The 19256-nt window shown below is 33.2% G+C and overlaps 1 protein-coding gene across 2 annotated transcripts in view; it reads left to right on the forward strand.

The window, feature by feature from the left end:
• LOC134538340 (pre-mRNA-processing factor 40 homolog A) overlaps nucleotides 1-18923 on the forward strand; it is a 72689-nt gene extending 53766 nt beyond the window's left edge. The window contains exon 16 of one of the 2 annotated variants that reach the window (XM_063379576.1): nucleotides 12419-18923. In XM_063379576.1, coding sequence (XP_063235646.1) covers nucleotides 12419-12559 — 141 coding nt within the window. In that variant the 3' untranslated portion in view covers nucleotides 12560-18923. Of the gene's footprint in view, nucleotides 1-604; nucleotides 903-12418 lie in introns of those variants that run through there. The other variant, XM_063379577.1, reaches the window with a different exon arrangement.
• Nucleotides 18924-19256: the final 333 nt, after the last annotated feature.

The following is a 19256-nucleotide window of genomic DNA, read 5'->3' on the forward strand; positions in this document are numbered from 1 at the left end:
AAAATTCTGCCTCACTAACACAGATACACCCCTGACTTAATGGTGTAGAGTTCAAGACTGCCTTGACTCTTTTAACTTGAAGATTTGGCCACCAATAATGTGACAGAGATGATATTTTCATTTGGCCAATTTTATAGCAGACTCCCATAATCCTTCTTAACACACCTGGAATTTTTTAATGAATGCAGTAGTTTTAATTGGGGGAAGGGTGGAAGCCTCAAATGGGATTGGCTTTTTCATGAATGATTTCCTAACAGCAGATGTTATTTATGACTATAGTGCTGCAACCACGAAGCTGATACATTTTGTAGTGAAAAAAATTTGAAAGTGTTGGGTTTTGAACTTACACACCATTTACTTACATCTGTAATTTAAGAGATAATTTAACTTGTAGTAGTATGTAGATTAATTTCGTTTTAGTCATTTTGTTTACATAACACATACTAATCAATTGCATGCAAGTGTCTTATCTTTACTAATATTTTTGTATTTGTATTTGTTTGCTGTTTAATTTTGATTAGTTTCAAAATCAATTTAATGTTTTTGAATGATGAGTGAATTATTTTTTTTTTTTGCTAACAAAAGTTTGATTGGTATGTTCAAGGGGAGGTAGAGACAGTGCATGGTTCCGGGATGCCGTCGATTGTGGTGGGTGGTCTCGGATGTGAACGTGTTGCTACAGAAAACCCCTCATCCTCTCTCTCGTCCTTCCAGGCTTGTAGCGCCTTCACTTTAAAGCAACCTTGACTGTGTGAAGGTTTAACTTAATTTAATGACGAATGTTTGAGATTTCCAAGCTCGTTTTAGAGTGTTGAATGGCTGTTTTGTGCAGCATGACAAAATGTATTAGAATGTAATTTTTTTTATGTAATGCAATAAAATTAAAATTTTCATGATTGTTACATTCAAGTTTTTTTTAATACCATTAAAAAATGGTAGTAATATTTTATTATTATTTTTCCCCACAGAATAATTGGGGAAAAAGGTGACAGTTAAAATTATAGTAGAGTCCCCCTAATTCGGATGAGTTTAGGGTGAAAATAAACAAAAAAGATTGGATTGTTTTTTATTTTAAAAACTATTTTAGATGTCTTCACACAATTTTGAGTGATTTAGTGCTGTTAAAAGCATTGTAGGCTATAGTATTTGATAGCTTAATGCATGTATTACTGCAATATTTCGGCTGATTTGAAAATGTAATCCGAACAGGCCGGGGCCCCAATTCGTATTAGCGGGACTACTGTAGTACTGTACATTCATTTATACTATCCATAATGTAATTTTATTCGGCACTTCCACTGATGTTTTGAATTTAAACTATGCACATACACACTGTATTAAAACTGGTAAATGTATGTATGTGCTTGGTTTAAATCTTAATTTCATTTACATAATTTCTTAGTAGTGGAGAAGTTCTAATATTTCTCACCACCTGTTAGCTTAAAATTTGTCTAGATTGCACATACATAATCACTTGAAGATATTTGATGGAATATGGAAATAATATTAAAGTTCCGAAGAAAAAAATGCTACTGTCGATTGATTACTGAAATAACGTCTCTCGGACACAAACTGATTTACTGTTTTTTATTTATCCTTCACAAAAATTCAAAAGTCACGGTGATTGCCTTCTTCCGACCACGAAAAAATAAATACATAATGAAAATACGAACTGGTCACACGTAACACCTTCACTGGCTCAAATAAAAAATTTACTGTTCATTGGTACCGAAAGTGAATTTTATACACTGTTTATTGGTTGCTTGTAACTCACAGTACAAGACGAAATACTCTGTCCTTGGAACAATGACGAAGTTACTCTTATCATCATTGTGGGCTGTTACCAATGACTGGCCAAAATTTCCAATTAAAAGTTCCGAAACACGAAAAAGGTTCAATACAAACGATAGGGCCATAACCATAGCTGTGAAATTGCCTGCCTCTACATTCTTTTGTTAGGTATGAGTTACTGCCCGACACACAACCTCTTAGTACCATGTAGACAATAACTCCATGGCTGCCCTTCGTCCTTGGTGATGGCCAAGGGCACTCATGTGGCCTAATTTCCAGCCAATCACAAAAATGCACAAAAAAGTAATCGGCCAATACTGGCGCATGGCAACTGCTTTTAAACCCAAACCATGAGTCTTAACTCTCGCACAAGCAGTGTCTGTCTCTCTCACACTCACATAACTGATAAAACCATTGCACCAGCCTAAATGTTCTAGAACCTTCCAGATCAACCCCTGTATTCACACATTTATGACTTAATAAATACAACAAAAAAATAGTTACAAATTTGTGAAAGAGCATAACATATGTAAATGACTGAGAAAAAACAGGTAAAAATAACTAAGTGACAATCTCAATAAAGTAAACAAACCATCAGAAATATTAAAAAGATTAATAAGATAAATTAATGGAAAGTATGTTCCTAAATATACTGCAAATGCACGTATACATCTTGAAAGACAAACAGCTGTTTTTTTACATCATACCATAAAACCTAATAATATATAATTCATTTCTGATTATAAAAACACAATAAATGTTTAATAAACTTATTTAGAAAGTGAGGTGAGCAGTAGCGTGGGTTTCCACAAAGTTGTCGAATGTGGGAGATAGAGTTGAAACCATGTTTCAAGAAAGCACTAAACAAGGGTTTTGATTGCTGAACAAAATAGTTGACTCACTATGTAGGTACGTATTCTCTTAGTATTGTGACCAGTAAAACAGTTTTACATTGAAATACATATGTTGTAAGAAATATTTTTATGGGAGTTTGAAAATCATATATTTTAATAAAACTCTTTTTTGTTTAGAATGAGTGCTTAAAGCAAGCACTAAAGTTAAAGCAAAACCCTTTGTAGTGACTCTGCTGATCTGGCAGTTAAGTCAAACAGTATGTACCAATCAAAAAGAAACTAATTTGCGGAATAAAATATTTAACCATCTTAAATAACTGATCAGAGAACCACATATGGATAATCATTCTACACACTTGTCATGATTGCATTAGTGAATATTAAAAATATATATTTATTATATTATATCATAATAGTTATTTTTTTTTTACTTAAATTTTCATGATGAAAATTAATGATATCTTTTTTTTTTAATGCTCGAAAATTTAGGCACTAAATAGTCTTCATTTCAGAAATGTATGTAGTCTTGGATCAGATTGGTCGTTTCCAATGGTATCAAAGGAATCTGCATCCAATAGCTTAACAAAAGCTAGGCCTTTTAACAAAATCTTTAAATTTTAAGTGTCAGGGCCAATTCAGTTTAAACCTCATTTAACCAGGCTAACTGGTACCAATGCAATCCAGACAAGCGAAAATCCAGGTAATCCAGGTAATAAGCAAAACAAAACCTTTTTACAATCAGATTGTGACTGTTCCTCCCTTAACCTGTGACCCACCGCAGTCCCCACACCCGGCTAGGAGTGGCGTCATGTAAATTCTAAAAGAAAAAAATATTAAGTGGCCAAAAAGACATAAAGCCACCGTATTTGTAGACGTGCTCTTAGTACATCGGGGATGTGAGCAAACCAAATTATTATACTCATAAACTATTGAAAGCAGCAAAGGCAAACAAATTAAGGATGAGTAGTAACTGATCATAGCAATTTTAAAAAAATGCATATAAAGCCCTTATAAACTTGAGATGTATAAATCTTACATACATTGAACAATTCATCAATGAGCTGGTAGCATGAGAAAATACTAAAACTAGCACTTAAAACTAAAGACACTAAAAATAACAATCAACAATAACCTGAATGAGCTAGTGCGCATGAGCCTTAAAATGATTAACATTTTAAAAAGAGTGTTACAGTGAACTGTAAATGACTTGACATTCAAAAAAAAAAATAATACTGTTTACGATGTGTACTTCCATATCATATTGGTCAAATTAGAGTTCTCAAGAAAAATTATCTAAAATCAGACCTTATTTAAATACATTAAAATGTCCTTATTCCGTACTCTGCATGTTTGTGCGTGCTACTTACAATCAACTAAAGATGAGTTAGCCAACTCCAAATAAAATTGCCCTCAAAAATGTAGGTTTTTGCGGGACACCCCAAACTTGGTTTACTGCACATAGCATCCACAGGTTCCCTTATAAATGCCCATAAAATTGCGTAAGCATTTTTCACCAAAAGGTAGCAAGCTTTTAGTTGGCCTGTCACTTAATGGCATATTACAGGTAAGCCGTTAAAACACTGCCTACAAGCCATTGCCTTGGTGTACTGCCGACGAAAACCAACAATTTTTCACTCAAAATTGCAGCACTTCAAAACTTAATCACTGTTCCATGCCAAAACTCCCACACTCAGCGAAACATTTTTTTACAAGTGCCGATGATGCATCCATGTCCACTCATGCCCGGCCACGAGGACAGTCATCCGCTGACTGATCCAAATATCACACTTCTCCATGCCTTGGCCAGTCCGCCACCAAGTTTCTGTGACATGTACACACATGTCGCAGAGTTTTTTATTTTTTATTTCTATCACAATGTATGCTAGTTGCCAACCTGCACACAGTTCCAAGAAAAGTTCCACCCAAATGTTTACCAAAGTTAAAATTACAAAAAAAAATTATAAATGACAAAATTATAAAACTTAAAAATTAATTACCAAAGAAATTAAGCAAATAATTATGCTTCAACAGTGCTTGTTATTTGTGGCTACTTCCAAGTGTAGGCCACAAGACTTACCATTTACTACGATAAAAAACTATGTTTTGTAACAAAATTACATAGTATACGTGCCCTATATAGTTTAAAAGTCATTAAAAATATATAAGTAACTTTTCACATAATTTTTTGACAAAGAAAATGTAATTTTCTTCTGTTTCAAACATGTATTGTGTTTGAATGAAGCACTGTCATGTACATTATTGTGTGCTTACTGTCTTTGTTTGCATGGATGTAGAATAGAAATGTCATTTTTATATGAATATTAGATAAAATGTCTACAAACCTGATCCTGATTACCCGGACATGTGAATCAACAAGGGCTGGATAAACAAGTATTTGTTGTTGCTGTATTTTTAAAGACTTTTTACAAGTGTTAATGATTTTTTTAATAGTTGGGTTCTTTTACAGATTGGTTAGTTTATTAGGCTAATTTAATGGGAGTCTTGTTCAAATTATTGGGAGTTTTGTTCATAAAACAAGTTGTCTAGGCTATTTAATGATGGATTCGTTAAATGCATCATGATTTTGATCAGTTGTTAGGTTTTTTTTCTCTCCATTAAGTAAGGAATTTTTTTTTAATTAATTGGAGAAACATTAAGATTGCCTTTATTTGAATGACAATTGTTCATTGCACTTCATTTCAGTTTAGTTTAGTGAAAAGTGCTCAATGTTATTTTAATAAATATCAGTGGTTATAGTTTTAATGTAAACAGAAAACAAGACACATGCAAGAGAATTTATTCAAAAACTAAACTGTGTGATGGATTTACCTGAAACTTTTTTCAGTCAGTAGAGAATCTGTATAGGTCTTTTTGCAAGTTATAGTTACCGCCGACACATTTCACAAAGTGTGGGACAAGTTTGAATATCGCCTCTGTGTTTGCCACTTAACTCGAGGAGTGCATATTGAGTAACTGTAAATTGTAATAAATACCTACAGAGATTCTCTATTGACTGAAAAAATTTTCAAGTAAAGCCGCCACACTGTTTAGTTTTTATGATTATCGGAAAATATACAAATCATTTGTGCTAATCCTGCATTTGTAAAATTATAAGCACATTTTTGTATCCAATTGTCAGTCAGGAGTAGTTTTATAATCATAATTTTGAGATGATTGTAATTAAATGGAATTGGGGTTGAAATCGAAAAATCCATTCTAATATATGAGAATCAAAACTGGATTTGGAATTGAAGTATTTTTGGAACCGATCCAACACTAGTTGTACGTCTTGGAAGTATGTTAGGTAGATTTAAAAGAAATACTACCTATTGTAGCCGTTACCATGGTGACCTCAAAATCATCGTCAACTCAAAAGTGTGTGTGTGTAGAAATGGGAAAGGTTTTTTTGAAAAACAAAATAATTGTTGTAACTCCCATAATATGGAAAATATCAGTTTGCATATCGTAACTCCCATAATATGGAAAATATCAGTTTGCATATCGTAACTCCCATAATATGGAAAATATCAGTTTGCATATCGTAACTCGTAGGAGTTTTGTTTTTGATATGACCAACCACCAAGGGGTTGAAAAAACAAGGGTTTGAGGACAAAAAAAAATCATAAATCCCTTCTTTGGCACAACATCGAATTTGTACAAATTTTGTATTAATCTTATAATTTTTATCTAAAACTTTTGTCTTAAAGAATTTTTGATTAGATGAACCATTGCTGCAAAGGGATTGAAAAAATGAGGTAGATTTAAAAAAAATTCATAACTCCCTTAGTAGGTACACTATCAAAGCCATTCAAATTGTTTGTAAATCTTATAATTTTTACTTTAAACTTTTGTCTGAATAATTTTTGATAATATAAACCATTACTGCAAGGGGTTGTAAAAATGTGGGGTTGAAATAAAATTAATAAAGCTTCCAAGCCATGTACTCTATCAAATTAATGATTATTTTTGTTTAACTTTTTAAATATTGTTGAAAACTTTTGTCTAAAGTAAATTTCATATCACAAATTACTGCAAGGTGTGGAAATAACAAAGCTTGAAAGACAAAATCTCATTTTTTTTAATAGATATTTTATCAACTCCATTATAATTTATTGTAAAACTCTTAAACATTATCTAAAACCTTTGGCTGAAACAAACTATTACAGTAAACACAGGGGTTGAAATTTAAAAAAAAAATTAAAACTTACTTAGTATCAAATTCATTGGAATTTATTAATAATCATCTTAACATTAACTTAAACCTTTGTCCAAAAAAATTTTTTACGACCATGTATTAGTGCAAGGGATGAAAAATAATGTTCGGAGGTCAAAAATAATTGCATAAACCTAAGTAGGCATAATATGAAATTCATTAAGACATTAAATGCTGGATGGATTAAGTTAAAAACATTCAAAATATTTTGCTGCATGGAATATGAGAAAATGTTAAATCAATATTTTTTTTTTAATATTCAAAAAAATAGAGGATGTTGGAGGCTAGTTTCCAAAATATTTCCAGAAGAAATAGGTACTTCAAAATCTAACTGTAGCCTGTAGGCTGTGCCGAAAAGGAATTTTTTTTGTTATACACTGAACCTTCTCTATTTCACTATTAACCATTTTTGTGACTTTTCATTCGGTAAGTAAATGGGGTGTATGTTATACTCTGCACTGCAACATCTGCCATTGGCCTAATTCACTCTATTCTGTAATTTTCCTTTGTTGTGACTCTGGAAAGGAGGTATAGTGTATAATTGAAAGCAACCTAATTTACAAGCCGACCCATCATATATCACATCACTGGGGAAAAGTGTGAATAAGCATGTTATTTAGTGAGAAGTTATTTCATTGTGTTGTACAGAAAACTGTGGTGGCTAGACAACTGTCACATTAACACAAGGTATTACTAATGATCGTAAATGCATCATGGTGTAAGTAGAGCTACTGTTCTTTTTATAACAACACAGGACACTTAACATGTAAAATATAGAACAGCGTGTCTACAGTTCACAAAGTAACAAAAACTGGAGGACTTGACGGGTATGTCACGAAACGTTAATGTCCAGTTGACTTCTGCTGCCTTGCATATTTTTTTGACACCTCACCTCATTTCACAGTCGCACATCAAACATTAATATTTGGAGAATGTCCATTTAAATCATGTGGAAATTTTCCATGTAAATATTTTAGCTTTCTATCATAAAAATATGCAGGTTTTTACAAGTAATATATCCATTCCATATTATTATATTTGGTTATGCTTATTAAATGTAAAAAAAAATACTGTGAGATATAAAAAATTAATAAAATTTTAATTAAAGGTCCTTAAAAAGTTCTTAAATTGTTTCCCAGTTTATTTGTAGACATCATATACAACTTTCCCTCATTAAAGTTGAAGCCACCAAATATGTAAATGCATGGTCAACAAACAAAATATGTACTAAAAACCCTTACGGTTTGCAAAAAAATATATATTTATATTGAAGTGCGTGTTAAATCATATACATAGATATATAATATAGCTGCCCGACCCGGCTTCGCACGGCTATACTAAAGGAAAAAAATTAAGCCACATCTCCCATTTACAGTAATGGTAAATAAAAAATAATTCAGTGAAAATTTATTACAATGCTGTATAATGTACCGGAGAGAAAATGAATAGCACCGATGGTTTCCCGACTTGTGCACGCAACGTACAACTGATGTACCTGTACTTCGCTACGGCAGTCTACAGGCAGATCACTCTTGCGCCGCTCATTATACATGCCCCTCCTTGTGGGTACACCACTGCCGCGCGATGCCCGTTGCCATGGAGACGCAGAAGGCATGAACAATGCAAAATCCTGTTTTCATGCAGACAAAGTACCCACTGTTGCCTGGTTTTAACCACCCATGGGATCTAATTTTCGGAAAATGTCATCCTGCGTAACATAAGGAACATTACTGTGAAGTTTCAAGTCTGTAAAATATATATACTTGAAAAAAAGGGCAATAAAAAAACAAATTAAACACAGAGAGAGGGAAAAAAACAATAGTTTAGGTTTGCGATTCAAAGTGATAAAAAGTATTTAAATACTAATTGAACTCTTATGAGGGTACTGATTGCTTCGTTGTTAATATCACACGGGTGTTTTTTACATGTATGGGAAAATTAAGAATGATAAGGCATATAGTGCATGGCAGCAATGTTAAAAGGCAATAGGAAATAAACTTCTAGTGCCTGCGGCATTGTCAACACACACTTCGTACGTGTACTGCATGTTGTATCTAACCCCCTCCAACGCATTTGATTCTAAATTGGACTTTTAGTAAGGATCCCTAATGTTATTGATAATATAATATAGCCTATAGCCTTCCTCGATAAATGTACTATCCAACACTGAAAGAATTTTTCAAATCGGACCAGTGGTTCCTGAGATTAGCGCGTTAAAACAAACAAACAAACTCTTCAGCTTTATAATATTAGTATAGATATGTACGCTGAACACTGACTTAATGATTGCGTAACGCGGTGAGACAGCGCCTGCCTGCAGAATGCCAGCGTACGACGGAAGTCTCCCACCAGGAGTCTTGATGCCGGCACTCTGCAAGTGGCCACTCTTGCTCTTTTAAACACAGCAACACTCATATTTTTTGTTATGTATGTTTAGGGCATTTGAATTTTTCACCAAAAGATGGTGCTAGAATATAAGTTTAAAAAAAAAAAAAAAAGTTTTTTTATGTAAATTTGTGAGTTTTAAGTCATTCTTTTACTTTTTGAATTTATTAATTAGCGTGGCAAAAAGTAAAGTAAGCAAACATTCAATTTATCGCCGAACCAGAAGTACCAGCAAGTGTCAAATAATCACCCCTCCTCACTAACAGAAACACACACACATGACTAGGCATAATTGCTTGGCAAAAAAATTTTATATTTTATTTTATGCAAGTATATCTAGTGTCATACAGAATTTGTCAGTTCTTATTCAAACTATGTATTCAAGGTTTGTTTTCATCAACGCTAGTTTCATTGAGAAGTGTTCTGTAAATATAAAATTAACTTAACTATTAATTTTTTTATCTACTCTTAATTAGTGGTTAATTTATGTGTGTGTATTTTCTTTCATAAAAAAAGTATTAGGTTAAGCACAGAATCGACATCTGATTTGGAACATGTGCCTGGGGCAGAGCAGTAACCAGCAGTGCTCTGCTTTGCATTGCTTTAACCGTGTAAAATGTTGTGCGGAGGAGCATTTCCTTATAACAAAGTATTCTTGCAAAGTTATCGGATGGAGTTAAGGATTTATCAGTCGAGTACTGATACGACATGAGGCATTGGCACACTGAAACAGCATTGGGATAGAGCTGCATGCGGCAAGATTTTCTTCGTATTGTCATTTTCGCTGAAAATATTCTTAACTTTCCACGAGGCGCAAGTGTCACCGGGCAGATGTAACGTCGAGTCAGAGCCATGTCAGGATCTCTAGTCTCGTTCCAGCTTGCGAACATTGTGCATTTCAAGTGTCGTCACCACTGCACAGATCATGTGGTTGCATTTAACCAGGAGTACTTCATCCAGTGTTTGTACGGCAGCTCACTCGTAGACTGCAGTGTGTGATGCCAAGTGCCATGTTGGATTATTGGTTTTTATTTAGTGATAGGTCAGATCCCAATTTTCTCGCATCCATATCACAAAGATTGCCTTGAAACTATCCCTCCAATTAAAATATAAGGTCCTGAGACTAAGAAATAAATTCATATTATGCCTACTAAGATAGTTATAAATTATTTTTGACCTTCAAACACTATTTTTCACCCCTTGCACTAATACGTGGTCGTATACAAATTTACTGTGGACCAAGGTTTAATATAATATGATATAAAATAAATTTGAACAAAATAACAGCAAGGAGGTTTTGATTTTTTTTTATTACAACTCCTTTTTTTTACAGGAATAGTTAGTCTCATCAAAAATTGTTTTAGACTCACTAGACTATTAGTAACAAGTCATAGTTGTGAATTCTCAAACAGGCATGTACGCCCTAACGTCTACAAGTATCTCAGACTCGACAGTAGACATTTTATTTAAATACTACTTAATATTACCGTCTTTCAGGAAGTAAAAATAACTCCCAAAAATTATATACCAGTTTTAACGCTTAGATAAATAAAGAAATCATGTAATATATCTGAAACAATATTGTTAATTGTTTAGATTTCTGGCTTTATTTTTTCGTACTCACAACGAAAGCTAACAACGTGAAACCAGAAACAAATCATCACCTGGCACAGTACTTTTCAAAAGTGAGGATATACTTTTTTACCTGTTGTTTCTGTTGGCCACAACGCTTGTCAGGTGTGATTAAGCTTCTGGGAATCCTATATTTTTTTTCAAATTGAATTATTGAAACATACAGTGATAATTTTTTTTTTATAATTCACAGGAATCCAAGAAAAGAAAAAGAGAAAAATACACACTGAATAATCCTTACATGTAACCATAATAGTGTGATGCCAATTTCAGTAAAATGATAAACCTTGCAAAGCATTTTCATAAACCAGTAAAACTTTAAGTTTGAAAATAAAAATGTGTTTGATCTGATTAAATACATAAAAATGTCTGTTATAATTTTTAATCATAGTCATAGATTTTCTGTTCTATATAAAAGCATGTACGTGTACTATTTTGCAGAAAATTTTAAGTTTCTGACCGGGATTTCACGGCGCAGTGTTACGGAAAGCTTTATCAATCCAAACTTCAGTGAGCTTTCATGGTATCTATTCATTATGAATCATATGTGTTTGGCATGATCAAAAAGAAATAAAGCATAGATTCAAATATCAAAAGGAAGAGAGAGAGAGAGAGAGAGAGTGTGTGCAGCGTTCGTCAATATTAAAGAGAACTAACAAAGGTTTAAATATTAAATACCATCAACACCAAGTATGTTCCGACACAATTGTCTCGGCAGTTAAAATAGTAAGTAAACCCGAAGAAAACCAAATTTTTTAAGAAACAATGGTATTCGCTGGTTTTGGCATTTAAAAAAAAATTATTACTAGTGTTTAAGGTATTGGTTCTATGTAAAATATATATGTGAGCATATGTTTGTTACATGATTTATTTCTCATTCAAAGCTTTGTGGTACATGACTTGATGTAGGCTTTTGGACATACGCCATTGCTTAGCACATGTATGTCTGTAGAAGAAAACTACAAAAAAAAACACAAATGACAAAAAACACAAATTAAGCAAAAAAAAATTTTTGCTATTGTCAGGATTTAACCCCACACAATACTCCACAACAGGAATATGGTCAACAAACAAAGAAAAACAAAGAAAAATGGACTAACAGAACGAAAAAACACCCACAAATGATGACAGCACAAAAATACTGAACCCAAAATATTCAGCACAACAGTTGAAAGAGACAAAAACACAGCAAAACAAATAGACGAAACAAACACAATAGTTTTCAAAAAAAAAAAAAAAACAGAAAAAAAATACCCACAAATGATGACAGCATCAAAAATACTGAACCCAAAAAAAATTCAGCACAACAGTCAAAAACGAGACATATATATATATATTTTTTTGTAGTTTTCTTCTACAGACATACGTACATGTGCTAAGCATTGGCGTGTGTCCGAAAGCCTACATCAAGTCATGCACTCCCATTGCACAAATCTTTCAAAGATGATATGTGTGGTACATCTTGCGTTTGTGTCTGCGTGGTGCGCACGCTACAGTCTCCCTGGAGGCGCGTGGTGGTGAAGGGAGCGCGGTGTTGTTGCAGCCAGTAGCGTCCCCCGGCGCCAAGTCCCCGCGCCGGCGGCCGGGCGGCGGGCGGCCCCGCTCCGAGGAGGGCGAGCTCAGCGAGGACGAGCTGGAGAAGAAGAGGATCCTGCTGCTGCAGGAGCTGCAGGAGGAGAACTGAGGCCCCTCGCCTCTGTTCGTTTGCTTCTGTTTGTCTGCCTCCACAGTGAAGGACACCGTTACCTCTTTTTTTTTAATTTTTTTTTCTTCAATAAATTATGAGTTGGTAGGCATGTCCATGATGTACATTTCTCGCTGAATTCGACAGACAGACTTCAGCTGCAGGTTCATCACGACAAAAATAAGTTCAAAACATGTCAACGACTTACAGTCTATAAAGTGCTTACTGAGGCTGGTATACATCTTTGAAGTTGGAGCTGAACAATATTTTTATTTATTATTATTACTATTTTTAAAATAATAGAGTTTTATGTGTTACTGCCGCCAACTATTTCAATGAAATAATTTTTGCTGCAGTGAAAAATTCAGCTGTGGTTGTAGAACTTTTGTTTAATTAAACGTAACCCAGATGCTCAGTGCTCCATCTTAAATGCTTTCTGTATTAGAGTAGAACCCTGTTATAATGTTTTAGAAGGGAGCACAAGGAAAAAAAATTATAAGCAGGAAAACGTTATAAGCAGGAAATCTCAATTTAGCACTTAACAATGTTCGAGCTTTTTACCAATGGACTCACCAAGCTATGTAAACAACTTTAATGTTAAAACCAAAGATAGTATACTTGATACATGAATTTTCTGAAACAAGCCAACAATTTTTCAACTTCATCTTGTTCCCTGGTTAAATTTTGTTTGTCTTTAAAGATACACTGCCACATTTTTTGTAAAACTGTCTCACGATTCATGATGACACCATTAAGAGTGAGAACGTCTACTCCTTCGCCACCTGAAAATGTTTAATTTTGGGATTCCTACGTATGAATGAAAAAAAAATTATTTGTAAGCAATAGAAAACACTTTTAGTTATGCCCCCGCTCAATGGTTGGCAACTTAAATATCGTAGGACTATGTACGTGCATCTGAATACCCACTGGAATGGCAAGGAAGAGAAGAGTTGACTAAGGGTGAAACTGACACGTAACTATGAACATTGTGTACCTTCAGTATATTGCATAAAATTGTATTTTAACAAACTTCATGTATTGTATGGCAGTGATTGTAAACATAAACATACATAAAGGAAACTTTTTATCGTAAGTGTTGGAATAATTTGGTTTTAAAACATTTTTTTCCCCATTTATTGACTGTTAGAAAGCAAACATTATAAGCAGGAAATTACACTATTTATGAACGTTATATGCAGAAAATAAATACATTGTCCTTATGGGGGAAATATTGGGACTTTAAAAATATGACATTATAAGCAGGAAAACATTATATGCAGGAACATTATAACAGGGTTCTACTGTATTTAGAATGAAAAAGTTGTTCAGCGCCTACTTAAAAGACACATAACAGCTACGGGAAGCACTTCAGGTGATAAGTCGTACAGATGTTTTCAACTTATTTTGTCGTGAGTGAGCCTGCAGCCGTTTGACAGTCTAATTCAGACCCATCCTGTATATAGGGATTTTGAGTACTACGTTCAGGTGCTATAAATTGTGGAAATAAGCGTGTCTAGTTTTGCACGGAGCTTGCTTGTCCTGAAGAGTTAATTTTTTGACGTGGTGTCCTTTACCTCGTGGGTACAGAACTATTTATTTAGGGCGTAACGTCTCGTTGGCATCAGGGTCATCAGAGATGGAGAGCAACGGTGGAATGCATTGGCGAGGGAAACGTGGTCACTCGAAGGAAACCCTGCGTGTTCACCAAGTTTCCAACTTCCAAGAAATCCAGGGGTTGTTCCCGCCGGGATCAGAGCTTAGATTGCTTTTGTGGAAGTCGAATCCAGCTAAATCTGCTGTGTTGCAGACTAGAGGGTTAATTCAAAAACATAAGGTTTTCAAGAGGCCGAGTAAAGACTAGGATTCTGGCTTCATAAATATTTATAATACTTTAATTTGTATATTTTCAACTACAGTAAGTCCTCGGTTTACGTCGGGGTTACGTTCCTGAAAACCGCGACGTAAATAGAAACGACGCAAAATGAGCCATGTTTCATGCTACCGGCCGGCCGGAAGCGCTGGCATACAGACGTGACAACGGGCAATTTTATCAGCAAATAACAACCGACAGCGTGGGAAACAAGTCAACTAGTACTTCTCAGCTTTATAGAATGGTTATTTAACCAGCTGCTTTATTACCTTTATTGATTGAAATATAAAAACAGATATATAGTACATACTGTACGTAAGAGCAGGAAGCGTCCCTCATGATGTATGATAAGATAAGGCGGTGAACGTGTAGCTTACGCTACATAGCATAAATTAACTACCGAAGGAAACAAAGAATTATAAACGAATTATATACGGTGTTTTGGTTAAAATAAAGATTTACGGTCATTGTAAACGACGTTATTGTGAATCGGCGACAACTTAAATTGAAACATGAGTACTCAAACATTAGCGACGTTAATCCGAAACGACGTAAATCGGTACGACGTAAATAGAGGACTTACTGTATGTAACACCCTGAGGTGTGAATCATCCAAATAATCCTAAACATTTTTTTCACCTGCCTTGAAAAACTACACCCTCTCCTCAGTAATGCACAGAAATGTCCCATGTTTGGATCCAAGACCTTCCATCGTGAAGCAACACCAAAATGAGCTGATTTTCTCTTCAGCAAGCTGCCCAGTTTGCAAGTGAAAAACACATTTTTTTTTGCATTTTGTTTTTAAAGCCTCACATCATTTTGTAGACAAATGTAGAAATTATCTGAGAAAATATTTTATCTTTTAATAACTTAAAATTCTGTAAATTGTTGAAAATTTTGTATAACATTTGTTTGAGTTTAATTTTGGTTATGAATTTAGATTTAAAAACTATCCTTTGATAAAAAATACTTATAATTTTTTGAAAAGGTTCTGGAAAAAAAAATCCTGAAATTGGTTTGCTAGGTGTTTGTAAGACACCCTGAATTAGCATTGTTTAAAGATCTTGTTTTTAAGGGGCTAAGGCGATCTAGAGGTTGTATCTCTTGCCTCCCCATTCCTGGTGGGATCAGCCCCTCGTTTTTAGCTTGCAGGAAATGTCAGGATTTGCAGTGCTAGTGGGTTTTCTCAGGATGCTACTGTTTCCCACAGCCAAACATTCCATCTCTGTTCCATTCCCATCTCCCAACACCTCATCAACTCTGATGATTTCCGTGTCAGCAAGACCATCATGATTAATTTTTATAAAGTCAATAATTTTTAATATGTTTTTTTTGTTAACTTTTTTTTTTTTTGAAACTTATTGTTGACCTTGAGATAGCAGATGGTTTAAACATTAGTTCTTAAAAAAAAGAAGAAAAAAAGGGTGCAGTTTGTGCAACTCTCTACATTTAAAAAAAAAAAATGAAGGAAATATTTAATGAAAGGCAGGTATCTGCCACAGTTGCATCTGTTAGCGTGTGGTTACGAAAATGTCAAGAGAAAGTCATAAAATGCTTTTTATGTAATTTTACAACCCAGTAGGACATCTTGTGTACAGAAATGTACGTGTGGTTTTTGCATGTGTGAGTCGTTTGTGACTTTATACAGCAACCCATTTCCTCAGAAGGTGAACAGTGTCTAAAAATAAAAGCCAGTTTACAAAGTAGTTCCATATATATTCGTCTTCCATGGCAGTGAGTTGATATTTATGTTTTTTTTATATATATATAAATTATTTACTTACATAAAACAGTTTTGCTAGCATGATGTACAAGATTATCCGCCGAACCAGACGACAGTATTACGGCCTGTCCTTATTGCTAAATTCTTAAATTCTAGTTCAAAATTTTCATGAATTATTTTACAAATGAGATTATACTAATATGTAGTCAATGATATTACAGCCTTTTCACATATTGAAATTTTCCTTCAAAACACATATAATATTTATTGAATTCAATCCTTTGAATGGCTCTCATGTCACTGAAACATCATAGGCACGGCCATCTGGTTGGTGCTATAATTTATTCAAATATTATTGTTTTGAAGTTTTTATAAATTTATTTAAACATATTTTCCAGACTTCAATTTAATGTCTTTAGTTTTCTTCATGGCAATAGCCGGTGTGTGCTCCAAAATAATTTTGAGGACTGGTTTCAAGTTTCATGTTTTTTTTTAAATAAAATTAGTACTTTTTATGATCAGAATACCAAAAATAAAATTAGTACATTTTATGATCAAATACCATTTTAATGTTGTAACATTCTTGGAGAACAAAAATAAATGAGAATGAAACTAAAAACCTAAAAGCTAAAAGAAAATGAATAATTATTAATAGAAATCTTCAAAAGCTATAATTTTTTTTTTCTAATATAAATTGAAATGTATGCTCATTTGTCTTTGACCTATATAGGTTGATTTCAGTGGAATTAATTGCAGTAAATAGTAGTTCTTGTGACCTTGCAACACAGCGAACCATCATTGTAAGCATGACGTTAGAAAGTTAGGGAGTGGTTGTCTGGTGTAGATTCTGAAGTTGGTTGGCATTTTGGGACAAGCCCATTTAGATGTTAAATTGCTAGAAAGGAATTTATAGGTTAAATAAGTCAAAACTAGAAAAATAATCTGGATATACACTAATCGCAGTGTTAATGTTGTTGCATGTAGGCGGGTGTGCCTTCTATAATCACTCTGTACAATTTGAAAGTAATGGCACGTATGAAATAAGTTCAGTAATAAGTCAAGTTAAAGGTTTATTCAAAAGGCTAAGAACTGAATCTACTATGCACACAACCCCCATCCCCTCAAGATAAAATTTAAATTAAAGTGTTTTTAGTAAGTACAGAAGTAATGTGAGTGGATCCCTTATGACTTAATTTAACCACTAATCTCACTTTACACATAAAAATGCTAGTGGTATCTGATATGTCAGTTATTTTTCCATTTTTGATTTAATAACCTATGCATGTAATATTGTGACAAATCAGGGTTTGATATTTTTAATTTTATCACCTTGATGTTCTTAATGCATTAAATAATATAAACACAGACATAATATCAAAGTCATAACTGATTGGCTGAATATTTCTGAGGTAGCCTGCTAGTATACTATTGAAATAGGAAGTGATAGAAAGTGGTTCTCATTTTCATCACAGGGGGAAAACTCTGAGACCTAGTCTTTGAAGTAGTTTTGGGCCCATTCGTTAGATAGTAGCTTTTATAATATATTGCTAACATAGCTACACTGATTGTAAGTAATGCATCTGCTATTGTGAGACAAAAAAACCATTGTAAAATTAGTTCACTTTATTTTAGTAGCCACATTTTTTGTGGTGTGGCATACCAGAAATACTAAATCTCCTATTCATTTGTATAAAACATTATTTTTTATTATCAACCAGTAATATATGTTTTGTTTTTTTGTTTTTTTCTTTTCACAGTAATTGTCTTCTACAAAGCAGTTAGCGATCAAGTAGTTAAATTATCATTATAAAGCCAATAAACCCTCTTTGGATTTGAACCACTCACCCAAGTGGGTTTCTTAATTATATTTTTTTTTATTAAGCAGAGTCATATTTTGTGCAAAATATGGTTTCAATTTCCACTTTAAGTTGCTCTTCAATATCTCCCTCCTTGTATCGTTTTGACTTCATGTATAAACCCTGCAAAGATTACACACTTTCTCTTCCCAACTTATTAACTTCATAGTCAAAAGCAATTTTAAGCAGCAAGATTGTTTAGTGTACAGTATATTCGTATCTGGAATAATTTTTGATACCTATAATATTTTTTTATATATTGATTTGTTGTTGTTCAGTAATTATGTCTTTGTGATACAGTTGATCTATAATTTTTTTTTTTTTGCATTTTTAGTGGATTAAATTCCAATTTTGTTTTGAAGTTTCATGCATATGATTGTTAACTGCAGAGAATGGTTGCTTTTATTGTAATATCCCAGCTTCCTTTTTTTTTCCAGCATAGAAAAATAGTGAAGCATTTTCATTTCACATAAAGCCTCTTTCTTCTTTGTTTTCTCACTGCACTTGTTTCTTGTACATAAGTGATTTATGTTACAAAAAAGTGGTCATTGTAAAATATCTATAAATTTGTGGGTTTTAAATTATTAATGAAAGCATTGTGCTAGTCTGTTTATTTTATTTTAAACACCTACATACAAAGAATATGGTGTAGTTAGTGAATTCAATAGATTAGAACATTTATGTGTTTCATAAATTATTGTGCATGTAATAACTTTAAAACTGAATTTTTAAATACCTCATTTTGTATTTTGTTGGATGCTCTGGAGAACTAAGGTGAATGTTGCAAAACACATAAAAAATTCTAAAACATGATAGGCATGTTTGAAAATTTTCAGCTGATTATTCTTTGTTGGAATGAGTATGTTCATAAAAATTTGTGATACCGAATTGTTAGTAATAAAATACAACATGTAAGTTTGTCTTATTTATTTTGAACTTTTAAGCCTTATAGTTCTGTATTGCAAAAACTTGTTTCCTTTGAAAAATTTTAAAGTATAATTTTTGATGAATGGATACAAAAAATATCTTAAACTTCAAAGTTCAACGTGACCGTAATTTATTTACTATCTGTTTTGTACCTTTTTCCATTATTGTGTGAATAATAATTTTGTTAGTGTCAGTGAAAATTAGCATTAATAATTTTGTCATGTAGTATTATATCAGCTTGTAGTATTATAAATATATGTACCTGCCATTAATTCAATACATTAACTCAGCACATGATTTTAATTTGTAAATGATGTCATG

This window comes from Bacillus rossius, chromosome 13 (genome assembly GCF_032445375.1).
Source record: "Bacillus rossius redtenbacheri isolate Brsri chromosome 13, Brsri_v3, whole genome shotgun sequence".
Classification (NCBI taxonomy): domain Eukaryota; kingdom Metazoa; phylum Arthropoda; class Insecta; order Phasmatodea; family Bacillidae; genus Bacillus; species Bacillus rossius.